Below are 18,050 nucleotides of genomic sequence, written 5' to 3'. Positions count from 1 at the left end.
TAAGATATAAATGTGCCGACCGGTGTTTTGTTTTTTTACATGTTTTAGTTCAGGAATTACAAACTGTTTGAGAAGTAGTTTTATGTTATGAGCTGCATTTTTTTTGTTGTTGTTTAAAAGGTCAGTCTCTACAGGATTTCGCAGTTTTCTTTTGTGTTTGTTTGGATCAAAAATTTTGGATTTTATTGTGGTAAAATTGCGGAAATGAGCAAAAGTTGCAAGTCGAGGACAAAAATTTGCGATTTTGTTTAATTGCTACCAAATAAGGAGTAATATGTAATCACTTCCTGTGATAATAATCATACTGCACATCACAGAGAAGTTTAGTAAAACATTTTTTTTTTAAACATTTTTGAACTTGGGGCTCAGTGATAAAAAGTGTCTAAAAGTGAAGTAGCTTTACAGAACAGACAGTCTGTGACTGTAATATAGAAAACAAAGGCTACATGTGCTGTCAAAATAAGCGCTTTAAATGCCTTTTAGATCACATTGATTCAACACTAAAAACAAAGCGCAGTCTCTTACAGCTGGAAGGTGGAGAAAAGTCAGTTCATATATTCCTCATTCCCACGATAAGACCACATTTCCCACGAACCCCGTCACTTCCTGTTGTTGCGATTAGCTAGCAGCAGTTTGTTTTGATGATGGCGGAGCCTCGCTGATTGGAAATGAACAGTTAGTTTTGGTAATAAAGTCAGTTTTGTTTGGAAAGACACACTTTGTGCCTTAACACTTTCAGCAGAGCTTCTGTTCGTGACAGTTTTTGGCGCAAAAACAAAAATAAATGACGGTAATTTTGCAAAATTGCAAGCTCCGGCAAATAGAAAAGGAAGGAAGGAAGGAAGGAAGGAAGGAAGGAAGGAAGGAAGGAAGGAAGGAAGGAAGGAAGGACGGACGGACGGACGGACGGACGGACGGACGGACGGACGGATGGATGGATGGATGGATACTTTATTAATCCCTCAGAGGGAAATTTTTATGTTCTTAATTTTCACAATTTACATGTGGAAAATGTATCAATTCAAGTTCAAATTAGCTTTAAATATACTGATAGATGTCTGTTTTTATCCTTTGACAGAGCCAGGCTAGCTGTTTTCATCCGTTTCCAGTCTTTGTGCTAAGCTAAGCTAACGGCGGCAAGCTGCGGCTTGACACGTACAGGCACGAGAGTGGTATCAACCTACTCATCTTACTTTCAAAAACACAGGGAATCTGCATATTTCCCAAATTGTCGAACTACATCTTGAAATAAGAAAGACACAAGCCACTAATTTCATTTCCAAGTCTGATGTGGTAAAAATCTCTCCGTGGAGTTGCGTCATTGCTCCGTGTCGAGCGTGCGTGAACCCGTGGTGCGTCCTGTCACACGTGTGCTTTTTAAATCCGTGCATAAAAGAAAAAGGTGGATGTGTCTCCTCACCAGCCGCATCAATTGTGAAAGGAGGCAGAGCGCGGAGCTGAGAGGAGAAGCAGAAAAAAAAAGGAGTAATGCTTTTAACGCGAACCTCTGGGTGAGCGTGACCCAAATGTCAACCCGGAGAACACTCAGTCATAAAACACGAGGCGGAAAACAAACACAAGAGAACGGTGGGGTAAGAAAAAAAAAAAAACGATTATCTGTTTCAAATCCAGACGTGTGGCAGGTTCAACGGCGGCAATTAAAGTTTATTTGTTTGGGTTTTTTTTCTTTCGTTCTCGGATTTCATTTCCCGCGGTGTGATTTTTAAGCTTTGAAAACCTTGAGAGCACCGCGGCAGCTTTAACACCATAGAATAGAACATGCGCTCTAAAAGCACAGGACTCTAAAGAACACAGGTCGACTCTATCAACCCGTGCCTATTTCCCATGTAATGTTCCCATTACTGGCTGTATATATATATATATACATATATATACATATATATAGGATGTTCCAGCTACGTAACCGCGAGGTGCAACAAAAACACGGCTCCGATCGTTCAGGCGTGACCTTCGCGTCGATCGATGACAATGAATAAATGCCCGGCAGCTATCCTTTACGAGTAAATGATCAAAAGACGGTGTTGCCGGATTAAAAAAAAAAAAAAAAAAAAAATAGATGACAGCATAGGGAGACGTCCACCAGGTAAGGACAGAATCGGGCTGTAAAGGATGATAATACGTCGAGTGGCAACACGTCTCTTCATCAGATGGGTTGTGTAACATGATCCAATGTGGAATATTGAAATCATACTGGATCTGATTTTAAAAGGAAAAAAATTCTATGAATTCAGATTTTATTCACGTCGTTAGTTAAATTTCCTAATAGATAAAAAGGGGACAATATTTACTTTCAGTTTTGATCCTGACTTTTGATTTTAAGACCACCCTGATTTGAGGACTAGTCCTATTTTAGGACGAACCCGATTATAGGATGATCCTGATTTTAGTACGAGTCAGATTTTAAGACCACCCCGATTACGGTGCGACCCTGATTGTAAGACGACCACGATTTTAGGAAGAGCCTGATTTTAGGACGATCGAGATTATAAGACAACCCTGATTTTAGGATGCCTCTGATTGTAAAACAGGACAAGCCAGATTATTGGATGAGCCTGATTTTAGAATGACCCTGATTGTAGCACGACTCTGATTGTAGGACAAATCCGATTTTAGGACCACCCTAATTTTAGGACGACTCTGATTATAGGACAACCCTGATTTAAGGATGACTGATTAAAGGACAACACTGATTATAGGACGACTCCCCTCCTCCAACGGGTTATTGAGAAAAGGATTTCTGGGAACGAGCAGCAGGTTTACAGTCTTCCTGTTGGGGAAAGTTTCCCTTGAGGTATTAATCGAAGGACAACAGATTCTTTGAAAACTCCTCTGTCATGCGAGAGAAAAATGAAACACGGGAGCCCACATTAGTGTATCTTGTCTATCAGTCAGAGACTCCTGCTCTCTGCTGTCAGCTTCTTCACAGCTCAGAATCGTTTTCTTTGACATTCAGCATTTTTCAGACTTCTGTTTTTGAACTCATCGTCTGAGACAGATTTTCTCTCGGCTTCGCTTCTGCTGTAAAAAAAAAATAGTTTTTGTCTCATTAGAAATTGATTTCCTTCACGGTAACAGAAAAACTTACAGCTTTAGAAACTCTGGCAGGTTAAATCAGATTAACCAAATTCGCATACATAGTGCTGACTGACTCTGAAACACTCGGTAGAAACAATAGACTGTATATAAAAGTGTATGTGGATGTATAGCTCCCGGGTCTGGAAAGTAAGTCCAGTGCAGAAGTGCCTTGACCTGCAATACCACCAAGGGCTACTAGGGGCTGGCTAGTGTCATTCACTAAAGTCACTCTTTCTTATTAGTTTTCTGGCGGTACATCTGAAAATAATACCGTGAGCATGCAGAAAATTACACAATTAATCCCAGTAACAGAGTTTGCTGTGATGGATTCGCTATTACATGTAAATTTCAAGTCTCTGCATATTAATTTTGTATTCTGAACAGAAATAAATAGACAGTAGGGATTGTCTGCAGGGCGGGAAATCAATCGAAAACACGTGAAGCTAAATAAAAACATGCAAAACTGCCAGTGAGGTTCTTTAAAACTGGAACTTTCTGCTCACTGACTTCAGTTAGAAAAAAAGACGAGCTGCAGCAAACAGCAGCGCCTCATATCCAGAGTTTCTGAATAAAACAAATTTTTCTTGTGGAACTTCCAGTCGAACTGAAGAAGCAGAAGCCTTTTTTTTTTTTTTTTTTTTTTTTTCATAGGTTTCTGTGTAGCTGTAACAGTGGCTCCACCTGACATCCTGTCCTTCACTTCACAGCCTGACTGGCAGCCATCATCCTGCAGGAAGCCCAAAGCCTGGATGAAGGTTTTTTTTAAAAAAAAAAAAAACATTTTTTATGCATTTCTGCTCAGCCTTTAAATTCATCCTCCATCACGCTTTAAAACTGTTGGACCATAAATTTTTATCAAAAGCTCAGAGGGGCTTTGCCGGTGTGAGACCTCTGCGCGCTCCCTGACAGGAATCAATCAATCAATCCTGCGAGCAGGCAGCGGAGCGCAGCGCGGCCGATCCATCGAACCTCGCGGCCCAGACGGGAGCCAATCATTGGGAAACAACAACAACAAAAAAAAAACACCAACCTCTCTATCCCACAATGCTCGGCGCTCTCTCTCTGAAGCCGAGATTACGACGACGCGCACCGACGTCGACAGCACGACCCGTCGAGCTATCAGCGTGGCTCCGAGCGCCGGGGATTAACGCACGCACAGACACGCAAGTTTTTTTGTCGAACACGTCAACAGACAACTACTTCTGCGGGATTTCCGTATCAAAGGCAGATAGATGAGCGAGCAGAGCGGTGGCTTAGCGTAAGCTTTGAGGCAAATGGGAACTGAAATATTAACCTTTTAAAAGGCTTGGCTGCAGACACACTTGATTGTGCCAATCTGCTTTGAGTGACTTTGACAAGGCACGGTGTCAGGGCGAGCGAGGGAGTGTGTGTGTGTGTGTGTGTGTGTGTGTGTGTGTGTGTGTGTGTGTGTGTGTGTGTGTGTGTGTGTGTGCGTGCGTGTGCGTGTGTGTGCGTGCGCCTCAGTCAGACGGAAAAATCCAAATTGTCACTCTAATCCCAGACAACCGTATCAAATCTCCCCGTTGGATCGCAATTCATCATTCGTAACACAACATTTTCAATGCCCGGCGCAAAGACATTAAATATAGATTCGTCTTAGAGTGAAGAAATATTTTTCTTGGTCCTCGTTGCTCCGCGGCTCATCGCGGAAGCCTCAGAGGACACAACCGGAGGCCTGCTGTGTGTACGCCGCCTCCTGCTCAGAGGAATACACTCACGTTCTGGGAGTTATGCTTATTCCCCCTTTTTTTTTTTTTTTTCCTGCAGAGAGTTAGATGAGAGATTGAAATGAAGCTGAGCATAAAGACTGAGCGAGTGCAACCCTTCCCTGTACGATGGACTCTTTTAATTCCTCTACAATTTGTATTTGAACGCGACAGAGACTTCTTGAAGTTGGACCTTGTGATGTCTTTGTCTGCAGTTGGGTCCAGTTAAGCAACATTACACACACACACTGTCTAAGTGCACCGCCTCTTTACAGCTAATGAGGTGAAGAAACAGGCGGGAAGGTTGCAGAAGACAATGCGGCAACCAACAGTGACGTCACCCGTTGGTTTGTGAACGGCCGTTATGAAGCCTCGAGATCGGATTTTGGCCGTCGCCATCTTGCTAGTTCGGAGCAGGAAGTGACCGTGTTTGGACGAGCTGGGGGAGGAGCGAGCGGTGGGTTTGGCTGATCTGATTGGAAACCCGACGATACTGCGTCCCGCCCACCGATAGCTGTCACCTGACTGCACCAAAGGGCCTGTCAATCAAACAGACACGCCTCCCCACCCCAAAAAACATGTTTTCTTTTAAGGCTTATTTTCTAAATCATGACGGGATTATTTTCAGATGGACCGCCAGAAAACTAATAAGAAGGAGTGACTTTAGCGAACAACACCGAGATAACTTGTGGAAAACATTTATTGATTTAGGATTTTCATCAGAGAAGTTGAATGGAAGTCTATGGAGGCTTTTTGGAGCCGACCTCTAGTGGGACTCGGTGGAATTGCAGCTTAAAACACTTCTGCATCTGCCTCATTTTATTAGACCTGGAAGCTACAAACACTTTTATATACAGTCTATGGTTGGGACTTAATTAAAAATACACACTTTTGCAAGGTGTTCTGCAAAAGCCGCAGCTTCCTCAGACGCCTTAATTTGAAATTTCGTTACGTCAATATTTCCTTCCTTTCCAACACTGTTGAGTGTGAAAAGTGTCCTTCGTTTCACACACCGCTTCGAGTGCGTTATCTGCGCACTTGTAGCGCACTGCACATTTCCATAGTTGTCAGTGTTTAGTTTAAAATAACCAATTTTGCGTGAGTTCGTTGACGTACGTTAAATAAGTTAAATCATGTAAGAGACATAGAACTGAACAAGAGTATACTGGATAAAAAAAATCCCATGTTCGTTCCTTCCAACCACCCCAGACGTCCACTCTGTGCAGGATTTATCCCTTTATGTACTCGGTCACCCGACCTCCTTCTTTGGCTCATAGACTGCACATAAAAGTGGAAGTAGCTGTTGCAGTTTAGTTGTATAGAGACTTATTTTAAACATGAGACAGGCTTGAAAATATGAATATCGTTATTTAACAGAAAGAACGAGTCCGCCTTTATTATTCGTGTCCAAGTTAAACACGAACATTTCTTCTCATTTAGAACCGGTTCTGCTGTTCATACTTTGATAAATGAGGTCCCTGCAATGAAGACAGATGAAAGAAGAAAAAAACCCAAAATGGTTCAGTTTCAACTGCGCGCGCACACACACACGCGCGCACACACACACACACACACACACAAAACATGCAGGGCTTAAAACAGACATACACAAAGTTAAGCTTCAGTTAATTGCTTCTATTGTACAGAAGTGTCAGCAGCATCTGTGTAATCCTGCAGCCATCCTAGAGAGGATAATCCCGGATGCTGACGCAGGCAGCGGCAACTCACACTGAACGGCACACACACAACACACACAGACACTTCCAAACCCCTTTAAAAGAGCTGCACTGTGTCACAAAGGTCTGAGCAGACCTGCTGAGGTGGAGACAGCACTGGCAGTAAGACCTGCTGCTGCTGCAGGCGTCCTCCTTAGATGTCGACACCGAGGAAGGTTAGAACCGGGAGAACAACACAGGAGGCGTACCCCCCCCCCCACCCCTCCACCCCCTCCTTACCCTTCGCCACACACACACACACACACACACACACACACACACACACACACACACACACACACACACACACACACACACACAATCCCCAATTCCTGAATAATTCGCTGAGATGTTGTCGTCTCGGGTAAGTTTGTTGCAGAAGCCCGGACCATATGTCAGCCTGTGCGGGAGACCGAGAGGCTGCAGCTCTCGCTTCTGGTCCTAATGAGTGTGGGGACTAATTGAGACGGCAGCTTGCGCGACCGACACTCCTCCAGCTGCAGCGAACGCAAACGAGGATATACAGAGCAGACACGCACTCCGAAATGCAAATTGAAATTAAAACTGCGAGCAGTGATGTGCGGACACGGCCGTGGAGTTCACCACGGCTGATGCATGCGCCACGTTTCGTGAGGTTTCGAGCATCCCTTGAACCCTAGACAACATCCTCCTGTGTCGTAGCGAAACATCCGATTTTTGCCGCATCGCCATGGCGACGCCCTTTCACGAAAACAAACGGGCTTTGCAATATATCATTATCAACGTTTTAACGCTGTTCTGACCCGAATTGTGTCATCAACGAGCTTGAAAAAGCACGTGAAAATTGCCAAAATGGTCGACACTAAACTAAAAATGGCGGACTTCCTGTTGAGTTTCGGTCATGGTGCCAGAAGACTTTCTTTTAGATCTAGGTGTGATACACATGTCCACCGAATTTCGTCCACGTAGGTGAAAGCAGCCTTGAAATCTCGTTTTAGGGGGTGGTTTGTGAGCCATTTTGCGATGCCAATCGCCAAAACCTATCAAATACACAGGGGCGGATTTTTGTGCAAAGTTTAATGAGTTTTTGAGCACGTTAAAGCTGCCAAAAATGCATTTTATTTGCCAGCACTATAATATTATTGATAATTCTTTGCATTATAATCGGCCCCTTGGACCACTAGGTGCTCAGGCCCTAACAAAGACAAACCCTGCCCATCAGTTTTATCCTCTGCTGAGCACAAAGCGCTGCGGCTGGATGTGAATGACCCTCACACGGTATATTTGTCTTTTAAATGGCTCGAGTTCTGCAGTATTCTGAGGTCTTTTCCTTGTTTTAACTACAAGCTGTGTGTCCTTTACATTAAGCCCTTCTCCGAAAGCACGCCATAACTTTTCACATTGATTTTTCTTCCCTCCGGGGAGATGTTGGTTTCATTTACAGTACAGAAATAAACTTGCAGAGCCGTGAAACCTGCTACCTTCGCTGAGCTCTCTCAACCTGTGGTAGAAAAGCGGCAGGGACTCATTTTACATCTCCTCGTTTACGATGCATTTGAGGATTCTCTGAAATTCTAAATGACATTTAGCTCGTCCGTAGGCTTAGGACCAAAAAAAACCAAAACAAAAAAGAGCACTAAAAGGATGCTCATATCACACTAACACGTGGCTCTATGTAGGTTCATTCATTCAGAGGATTTATGTCTACAAACAAACACCTTCAGCATATTTAATTAGGTATTTGGTTAAAGGATGAGCCTGCATAAAAAGACAGATTAAAATAACAACAACCTTTTCTGACTTCGCTGCTGTCTGTGACAGTGGGCGCAAAGCTCAGCTGTTGCTATAGAGAATTAAATGCCTCAAATACAAATGTTTAACAAAGAAAAAAGACGTCATCCATCGGTTTATGAAGCCTTCGTTTGGGCGTTTTGACCGTCGCCATCTCGGTTGTTTTTGGGTTTTTTTTTTGCCAGAAAGGGCGATATTTGGAGGAGTTGGGGAGGAGCAAAAGGACCTGTCAATCAAACCAACCACAGCCCCAAACATAGCTGTGTTTGAGTCCTAATATCTCATAAATGGAACTCTGACTGGAAATGAACACTTATTTTTGGTAATAAAACCAGTTTTATTTGGGAAAGCGATTTTCTGCTGTAATAATTTGAGCAGAGCTTCCGTTCACGATGTTTTTTTGCGGAAAAATCGCAAGAATTTAGCAAAATTACAAGCTCTTGCAAATATTACGGCGATAGCTTGCATCTGCATTAATTATTGTGATGACAAGATCGTGATATCCTGCAGGTACTGATAAATTCTGTTGGAAGAAAAGCCTCTAAATTCATATTTTCCAGAGTTTATTCTGCAACGTCTTTTTCATGCAGTGGTTTCAAAAAGAGTCTCTTCTCATAACCGCAGCTATAATTTAGAGATAAGACTATTTTCAGTATACTGGACTTCATGCTCGCACTCTGATGGATTGTTTATCTCTGACGGGATCTTCAGCCAGCAGCCGTCTGGAAGGTTCGCAAATCAATTATAAAAACTTCTGTTATTTACCCCCCCCTCCAACAAAAAAAAAAGATCTGCACTCATGTAACTCATGTAAGACTATCTGTAGCTCAACCACAGAAAAGGGCCACTGCAGCTTTTCACTCCCTCAGACAACAGAGTATTAGATCTTCATTAAGACCACAGTAATCTGCTAATCAGCGGCTCATATTCTGGGGAGCTCTCCTGGAAATAAAAGGTTAAACCCCCTGTAAGCCCACCTGTGCTGCCGCAGCTGATTAAAATAGGGTCACCTCCAGCTTTCTAACGGCTTCTGTTTCTCACTGATTCCCGACTGCTTTTGTCTCACATGTGCCTCTTCTTCTTCTTTTTTTTTCTTCTACCTGCCGGGTCAGCCGTCCTCCTGCAACGTGACTGGACTCGGCCCGCGTTCACTGCTCATGACTTGTGGATATATCGCACACGTCTGATTCAAAAGGATGTAAAAACAAAATACGTAGTCGACAAGAAAATGACACAAAATTTCTTCTCGGGAGTCAAATCTAATGGATAAAAACAATTCAAGTCGTATTCAAACGTTAAAACTGGCAAAAAAGATGAATTACTGGCAAATTAGTGTTGAATATAATCCCATAATCTGCTTCAAACAGCCTTTTTTCCAAATCAAAATGTTGGGAGGGGAAGGCTTTGGGTCGGCCCGACTAAATATTCTCCTCTTTAAAAAGCAGTCCTCGGTTCCGCTAAATAGACAACTAGTTATCGCGCGTTTATGATAATAATGTAACTATTTAATATATATATATAATTTTGGGGGGGCATTAGGAAATAAAGAGGTAATAACTCATTTTTATACGTAACGTTGTAAACACTGCACTGCGTGACAGAAAAACAGGAAACTATAATAACGAGCCTTCAAAATGTAACTTTGACAAGTACGAAGCACTGCTAACAAAGAAACGCAGTAAAGATTCCGACTGTCGGAACAACCAGCAACGAGACTGAACAATTCATTCATTTATTTTAACCAAGCAGAAACCCACCGGTTCATGAGCTGCCGTTCTGAAGCTTCGACTTCGGCTTTTTGCCATCTTGTTATCCCGGCGCCAGAAGTGACCATATTTGGACGAACTGGGGGAGGAGCGAGCGGTGGATCTGACTTGATCTGATTGGGAGACACTATGGCCCCGCCCACCTGTAGCAGAAACCCGACTGCATCACAGACCTGTCAATCAAACAGACCCAAAATGACTTCTGGAAAACATTTATTGACTTAGTATTTCATGAGAAAAGTTGAATGGGAGTCTCTGGAGCTGGAGCCTTCATGGAGTGAGCCCCTTAGTGGCCATCAGTGGTATTGCAGTTCCGCATTAGCCTAATTTTTCAGACCCGGAAGCTACGTCCACTTTTACAAACAGTTTTATATTCAATTGCAACACAGTGTTTTGTATCTGAGCCTGATGGAGTCCGTGTTTCCGCAGCTAACAGTGTGTGTTTGTGTGTAGCCTCTACTGTCTCTGTAACGCTGCATGAACCGGGTCCTTTATTTCCTTTTCTGGGGCAGTGAACTCGCTGCATAACATTTGGAGAGCTGTTCTGTTCAAACTTGGCCCTCTCTGCACTCTTTATGGCTGATTACAGAAACTTAATCACTGCTGTCAGCACGCACTTCTCAGCGGCTTCGGCTACGTGCTGCTAACGTCGCTTCTCACGCGCGAGAGTCGCTCACTTCCCACAGCGAGGACCTACGTCAAACTCAGGTGGCCTCCTTCATAAAGAGGATGATAAATTTGTCCGACGAGGCCCAGTTCAGAGTTTTTCTTTTTTTTTTCCCTTAACGACTGATGAAAACCGGGTTGACTTTTCTCATCGGCAAATGTTAAATCAACTCTCATATCTGGACCATAATAAGGCCTTTATTTTACTTTTTCCTTGCAATTAATTAAGACATCAAAGTATTTTTTTTCGAACCGTTTTTTTGTTTTGTTATCATGAGTGCTTTTACACAGAATGTGAATATTACTTAGCAAAAAGGCGACGCAGCGTTTGTCGTAAGGAAGTTGATTTTTTTTTCGGGGCTGTGAATAAACGCGCCAACCAATCAGGTATTTTTTCAAATTTAAATCCGTTGTTATTTATGTGTTTGAACTTTTTTGCGGGAAAACAGTCGCAAATTTTCAGCGTGTTGTTTAACCATCCTGTGTGTAAATACCTTTATTCTCTAGGTTCTGCCAGCAGTTAAATGTACATGTGTGACTCCCACAGACTGTATATAAAAGTGTGTCTAAAAAGTTAGGGCGATGCGGAAGTGCCTTAATACCACCGCAATACCACCGCGTGCCACTAGAGGGTGGCTCCAAAAAGACTCCAGCTCCATCGACTCCCATCCAACTAGTCTAATAAAACTCAAAGACAGTACATTTTTTTCACGAGTTACCTTGGTGTTGTTAGCTAGTCACCCCTTCACTCCGCTTCCTGGCGGTCTGAAAATAATCCGTCACTAATTAGGAAATAAAAATCAAATAGACGTGTTTCTGTTCCTTATCACCATTCGCTCCCCGGATCGTCCAAATATGGTCACTTCCTGCTCCGAGCTAGCGAGATGGCGCCGACAAGAAAATCTGAACTCGAGGCCGTTCACAAACCAACGGGTGACGTCACTGTTGGTTGCCGCTTGGTGACTCCACAGAAACCAATTTAACACATAAAATAAAGCAACTTATCAACTTCCTGTGTAGCCGTGTAAATATCCACGTCCGTATATATATCACACACACACACACACACACACACGGCCATTTCTGGACTCACTATAAAACAGAGGCCGACAGTAGTTTTGTGTTGCACTTCTATCGTTTTGTATTCTCTGCCCCCCCTCCATCACACCTCCCCCCCCCCTCCATGTTTCCTCTCCGTCTCTCCCCCCCGCCCCCCTCGTTGTCTCCGTCTCTGATGCTTACTTGGCACAATATCCTCAAAAAGTTTGGAGCCCGAGTATCCCGTTGTATAATAAGGCCGGGGTTATTCAACCAGAAGAAACAATCTCCGCTGCCCCCCCCCCCCTCAGTTTCATTTTTCTCTCCTCTCACTCACAAGTAATAGAAAAGGATAAAAAAAATTTAAAAAAAAACCCACAAAGAACAAGGTGAAGGAAGTTGTGGAGGAAACCGAGGTGATGCGATGGGAGAGGAGAGAGGTGCATTACAAGATGGATGGTCTTTTGAGGGAGCGACATGGGGGGGATCTATATTTTTTTTAATTTAAGCGGACACGCCTCATTGATATTTGTACAACAAACACAAAAGGCGGTTGCGGGTCGATGAAAAGAGCTCCGCGTCGTAAACCGCGGTCGGCTTTTGCTCCACACAGCTGGAGCCCTCGAATCTCTACTCAGCTGTCAAGCTGTCTTTCGAGCAGATTATTGCTCTCACCCCGAGAAATCAGACCACGCGGTGATCCAGCCTATCTTCGCACGCAGGCACAATCCACGCACGAGAAAGAACACACACACACACACACACACACACACACACACACACACACACACACACACACACACACACACACACACGAACATGCACACGAACATGCACACGCGTGCACAATCACAAGCCGGCTCGGTGACATTACATCTCTGCTGGGGGAGCTCATTAAACACAGACACCGGCGGGGTGAGATGAAAGCAGTGATGCAGCGCATGATAAGGAGTGTGTGTGTGTGTGTGTGTGTGTGTGTGTGTGTGTGTGTGTGTGTGTGTGTGTGTGTGTGTGTGTGTGTGTGTGTGTGTGTGTGTGTGTGTGTGTGTGCGAGTGTGATCGAACATTTGTACACAATCGCGGGGAAAGACAGGAGTGACGGGGATTAACAGGAAGACTGAAGCCTGCTGAGAAATTATTGATGAATTCACACACACACACACACACACACACACACACACACACACACACACACACACACACACACACACACACACACACACACACACACACACACACACACACACACACACACACACACACCTTCCCCGGACCGTCTGCGTGGTTAAAACAAACAGCTTGTGCTGCTCTCCACCTGCTGCAGGAAATAAGGAGCTAAAACCGACACGAGGAGCTGGTTTTAGGGTGAGGGGCTTTGTGTGTCTGTCCTCGTCCTCACAGCTGCAGACGGACCAGCGATCCGATGCGATCCTCCTCAACCTCCATTCCCCACCGGGTCAAGCTGATCACAATTCTCTCCCCATCACATCCTGATCTGTTGTTACCGGCACCACCAACCTACCCACAACGTTTATCATCATCATCATGTCTCTCTATGCTGTTCTTTTTCTCCGTCTGCTCTCCCCTCAACCCAACTTTCTGGTCTTCCTGTTCAAAGACAGTTTTCTCTTGATGCTGTTTTCTTATTAAAAAGCAGTTTTTCTTTCCCTCTGTAGGACGTTTACGTCCTTTTACAAGGGAGTTTTTCCTTCATGCTGTAGGAGGTTTTCTTCCTGTTAAAAGGCAGTTTTTCCTTCTCATTGTAGGATGTTTTCTTCCTGTTAAAAGGCAGTTTTTCCTTCTCATTGTAGGATGTTTCCTTCCTGTTAAAAGGCAGTTTTTCCTTCTCATTGTAGGATGTTTCCTTCCTGTTAAAAGGCAGTTTTTCCTTCTCATTGTAGGAAGTTTTTCTTTCTTTTAAAAGGCAGTTTTTCCTTCTCATTGTAGAGGTTTTCTTCCTGCTAAAAGGCAGTTTTTCCTTCTCATTGTAGGAAGTTTTCTTTCTTTTAAAAGGGAGTTTTTCCTTCTCATTGTAGGAAGTTTTCTTCCTGTTAAAAGGGAGTTTTTTTCTTCATGCTGTAGAAAGTTTTCTTTTTGATAAAAAGGAGTTTTTAGTCAGTGCTATTTAAATTTAATTGAATTCATCCAATCAAAACAGGGTCTAATCGCCACGGACTTTCATATCCCTCACATTTCTCTTGTTGTTTTTGCACATGGCCATAAAATACTGTATTCGTTGACACAGTTTGAGTCTATCCTGATTGAATTCATGTTTTAGCCTCCCGCACATCCAAGATCATCACACTGACAGAGAAAATAACTTCACTCACACTGCAAATGTCATTACTGATTAATCTACATGTTATTTTCTCAACACATTTACTCAACTACTGTATCTGTCTGACAGCTTTACTAGTTTCTTCTGAGATTACAGTTTTTACAGCCGTCGTGTCAAGTGAAACTTCGTCGCCTCGAATTTAGCGACCCCAGATTTGAACTTTCGTGGCACAGAGAGATAACGAAGGTGACTTTTCTTACAGCCCGGGCGCAAACAAACACCACGCATGACAGATAGTAGCAGTTCCGATGAGTGCAGTCTTCAGTTTGAGGACCGTTTGGTGATTTAAACGTGCGTCTCCGGGGAGACGCGGGGGTTGTTGTGGTCCCTCAGAACTACGGAGGTTCTTAAGACGAGCTGATCGACCGCATCACAAATCATCACAACAGCTACAAAGTGCAGTAAAAAAAAAAAAAAAAACAGACTCGATGAATAAATCACGACGAACATGAAGCGTGCCACTTCGAGCTTCCAGTGAGGAGATGAAAAAGCATCAGATCCGCACAGAGCGACGGAGGGGGGAAAAAAACTGCAGCCTTCCTCACATTACTACATCAAACAAACGGAGAAACCATCTCCTAACATTTCGGCTCCGACGAGAGCGCGTTTTCAAGTTTTATGTTGTTGCACCCTACTTGCAGACTACACAGCACACCCCCAAACCTAACCCCTACCCTGAACCACTAGTGTATATGTCCTGTCGTAGGCGTGATGTGTAGTTCTCGTCCATAGATTGACCTACTTGTCTTCTTCTGCCTGCTGAACTATTGGCTGTTTTTATCTCTTTGAACTGCTTCCTAATATTCACATAAAAGTATCGTAGGCGGAAATATGCTGTAATATGTATTTCTTTTATCCAATTTTCGGGAAATTCTGTCGAAATTAGCGCTATATTAGAGTAGTAAATGAGCGAGCTCAGATTATAAACGGCGCGCCTGCGACGCTATTTTCGTCGGATCTGATTTGGTCATTTTTGGCACGTTTTTGTGAAGCTTCTCTGACTTCCAGCCGAATGCCACCGGTCGTAGCGTCGACGTAGCAACGCGATATATACGACAAGGAGTCTTGAACAGGGTGTTTTATTTGGAAAATTGAGCGCTCTTCGCTTTCCTCCGTCCGACTTCCTGCCCAACCGATTTTCTCGTTTCAGCTTGCAATTTCGATCCAGCGCAGGAACGACTCCGCCTCTAACGATGAAAACTGAAATATAAAGAAATAATTACTGAAGCTGCACACATTGAAAGGCCAATTTTTTTTTTTTTTTAACCTGAATGACCCTTCACACCCTCCGAATTACGACCCACAGGCCCGTCGCATGACTTAGCGCCCCCGACCATCATCAGGAAGAAGAGCGCTGATATTTTTCACCGATGTTTTGGTTCAGTTTACGGATCATTATTAAGGCTTAAGGAAACGTTGTGGACTTTTGTTGCCATGGTTACAACAATAAATGTAACGTTAATGTAACGGAAAAGTCGTGGCTTCAAAGAAACGTTAAGAAACGCAGCCTCCTCTGTTAAAGCCCAATGTTTCATCGACGCGTCCATCCACCCCGACCTCCTCCTGCTTCAGGCCGTGACAGCGTCACGTCACTTCCTGCTTTGCTCCAATCACAACTATAAGCCACCAGAGGGCGCTGTCACGGTCCAACATAACAAGCTGCCCGCACAAAAGAGCTGTGGGGTTGTTTTGTTTTTTTCATAGCTGGAAATCCTCAAAATCAGGTCTGAATTTAATGAAAATGTGAAGAATTATAACTTTAACTTTTACACGCTAACCAGTAACGGCAAAATCTTCGGTTTGAATCCAACCAGCAACCTTGTTTACATCAACCTCCAATAAATCCAATAAGTGCATAAAGAAATGCCTCCCAAAAATATTATGGGTTGTTCCTTGAAGGCTATGACCACGTGTTCGAGCTAAAGAAAAATGTATTTTATAATAATGTTCTCATAAATAATTAATCATTTAAACTTATATCAAGAAAACGAAAACAAATATTTACTGGTTAAAGAATCTTAAATGTAAATCTCATGCGGCAGTGAACTGGCTGTACTTTTGGACGACTGGTCTGATAAACAAGCCACAAACTGTGTTTTCTAAAATATTTTCAACACTCAAGCAATTAATCCAGAGAGCTGTGAGGTGGACATGAAGTATCCATGGTAACCCTGAGGGCATCACCAAGGTCGTTTTCAGGTGAGCCACAGAAAACATTTAGAGAAAGGTGCCTTTTCATGTACCAAACAAACAAACAAATAAATAAATAAAAGCTTCCTGCGTTTTACAGAAGTCATTTTAAAAGATGATTCACCAGCAGCCTCCACAGCTGCCTCCGTCATCACTCAAACATCCAACTTTCCTCACTCTTTCTGTCAGCCGGCTTCCTGATGTGAATGCTCACACCGAAGGAACCCCCCCCCTCCTCCCCCCTCCCACCCCCCCTTCTTCCTCACCGTCTCCCACTCTGCGCGTGGACAAACAGCCTTAACCGCAGAGCTTGTTGACAGGTGATTTCCCCCCCCCCCCCATCGGCCCCCAACATCCCCCTTCTCCTGCCTTCAACTGTGCTGCCTGATGATCGAGGCTCCCACGCACATGAGTGGGCTCCGGTCCACATTGACACGCGGGATTGCGCGTGCACCCTCCGGACACTCCTTGTGTGCCAAAACACTGTTTTTGGAGCTGCTCCCACAGTAAATAGCCCGAAACAGCGTTTATTTCAAGACTTCAAAAGGGCTGCTTCAGACTCTCTCCTCCTCCTCCTCCTCTTCCTCCTACGAGGAGATGTCTCAAAAACAAGACAGGAATGCCCAGAGCAGAAGCCAAGACGCATAGGATTTAGAGTTTCCCCCTCTCCAAAAAAAAAAAAACATACAAGGAGGGTTGCGTTACACTGCTTTGTAATGTGCACACAAGAAACAACAAACCAGCCCTACCTCCTGCCGTGACGCTGCTCCACAGCAGCCCGATCCACAGCACCGCGGGGAGGCTGCCGCGGAGTCGGTACCGGAGCGAGCAGGCGGCCGGAAGCGGCGACGGTGGCGGCATGGCGACAAAAAGCCGGTCCGGAGAGGAGAAGAAATTAAAAAAAAAGCGCGGGGAGAGAAAGAAAGAAAGAAACCGAAGACGAGCTCCCGGCGTGTGTGTGTGTGTGTGTGTGTGTGTGTGTGTGTGTGTGTGTGTGTGTGTGTGTGTGTGTGTGTGTGTGTGTGTGTGTGTGTGTGTGTGTGTGTGTGTGTGTTTTATGTGGCTGGTTTGTGGTCAGTCGGTCAGGTGGAGCCGGTAACGTCGCGGTGTGAGGGAGCGGAGAGGGGTCCGCATGTCAGAGCAGCATCCTCCCTGACTGTAAACGGAGCGCCTCCTGCTTCTTCTGCCTCCGATCTGTCCTCCTTTTCTCCTCCGCGGACTCTTTTTGTCCTCCCTCCCTCCTCGCACTCAGCCACACTGCCGCTCTCTCTTTTTCTCTCTCTCTCTCTCTCTCTCACCCACCCCCTCCACACACACACACACACACACACACACACACACACACACACACACACACACACACACACACACACACACACACACACACACAACCTGACCTCAATGATAATGAAACTTTCAGAGACCGTGTGTGTGTGTGTGTGTGTGTGTGTGTGTGTGTGTGTGTGTGTGTGTGTGTGTGTGTGTGTGTGTGTGTGTGTGTGTGTGTGTGTGTGTGTGTATATGTGTCAGGGTGACAGTTGTGGGCTGCAGTAAGATCAGGACACTCTTACATAAGATGGAGAGAGAGAGAGAGGCCAAATAACGCTGTCCCCTGTGTAGTGCAGATTTACTGGATGGACGGTGTGTGTTTGGAGGGGTGGGTAGTTGTTGACTTATGAGCCATCTCATCCCCCCCGAGCTGGTAATCTGTATAAGTAGCTGTATTTCACCGTGGCAATCTACT

At 44.3% G+C, this 18,050-nt stretch overlaps 1 protein-coding gene across 10 annotated transcripts in view; it reads right to left on the bottom strand.

Moving 5' to 3' along the window:
- Positions 1 to 17,548, bottom strand: part of LOC138622328 (seizure 6-like protein) — a 55,326-nt gene extending 37,778 nt beyond the window's left edge. For 7 of the 10 annotated variants that reach the window (XM_069701049.1, XM_069701051.1, XM_069701052.1 and 4 more), the window contains exon 1: positions 17,056 to 17,547. In XM_069701049.1, coding sequence (XP_069557150.1) covers positions 17,056 to 17,167 — 112 coding nt within the window. In that variant the 5' untranslated portion in view covers positions 17,168 to 17,547. Of the gene's footprint in view, positions 1 to 17,055 lie in introns of all 10 variants that reach the window. The other 3 variants (XM_069701053.1, XM_069701056.1, XM_069701050.1) reach the window with 2 other exon arrangements.
- Between the last annotated feature and the right edge of the window lie 502 nt (positions 17,549 to 18,050).

The sequence above is a fragment of the Brachyistius frenatus genome, unplaced genomic scaffold (genome assembly GCF_029030835.1).
Source record: "Brachyistius frenatus isolate BFR_SWC_R1_liver_20210118 unplaced genomic scaffold, ASM2903083v1 Contig_35, whole genome shotgun sequence".
Classification (NCBI taxonomy): domain Eukaryota; kingdom Metazoa; phylum Chordata; class Actinopteri; family Embiotocidae; genus Brachyistius; species Brachyistius frenatus.
The sequence above is the reverse complement of the archived record's forward strand: the minus strand, read 5'-3'. Positions and strand labels throughout refer to the sequence as shown.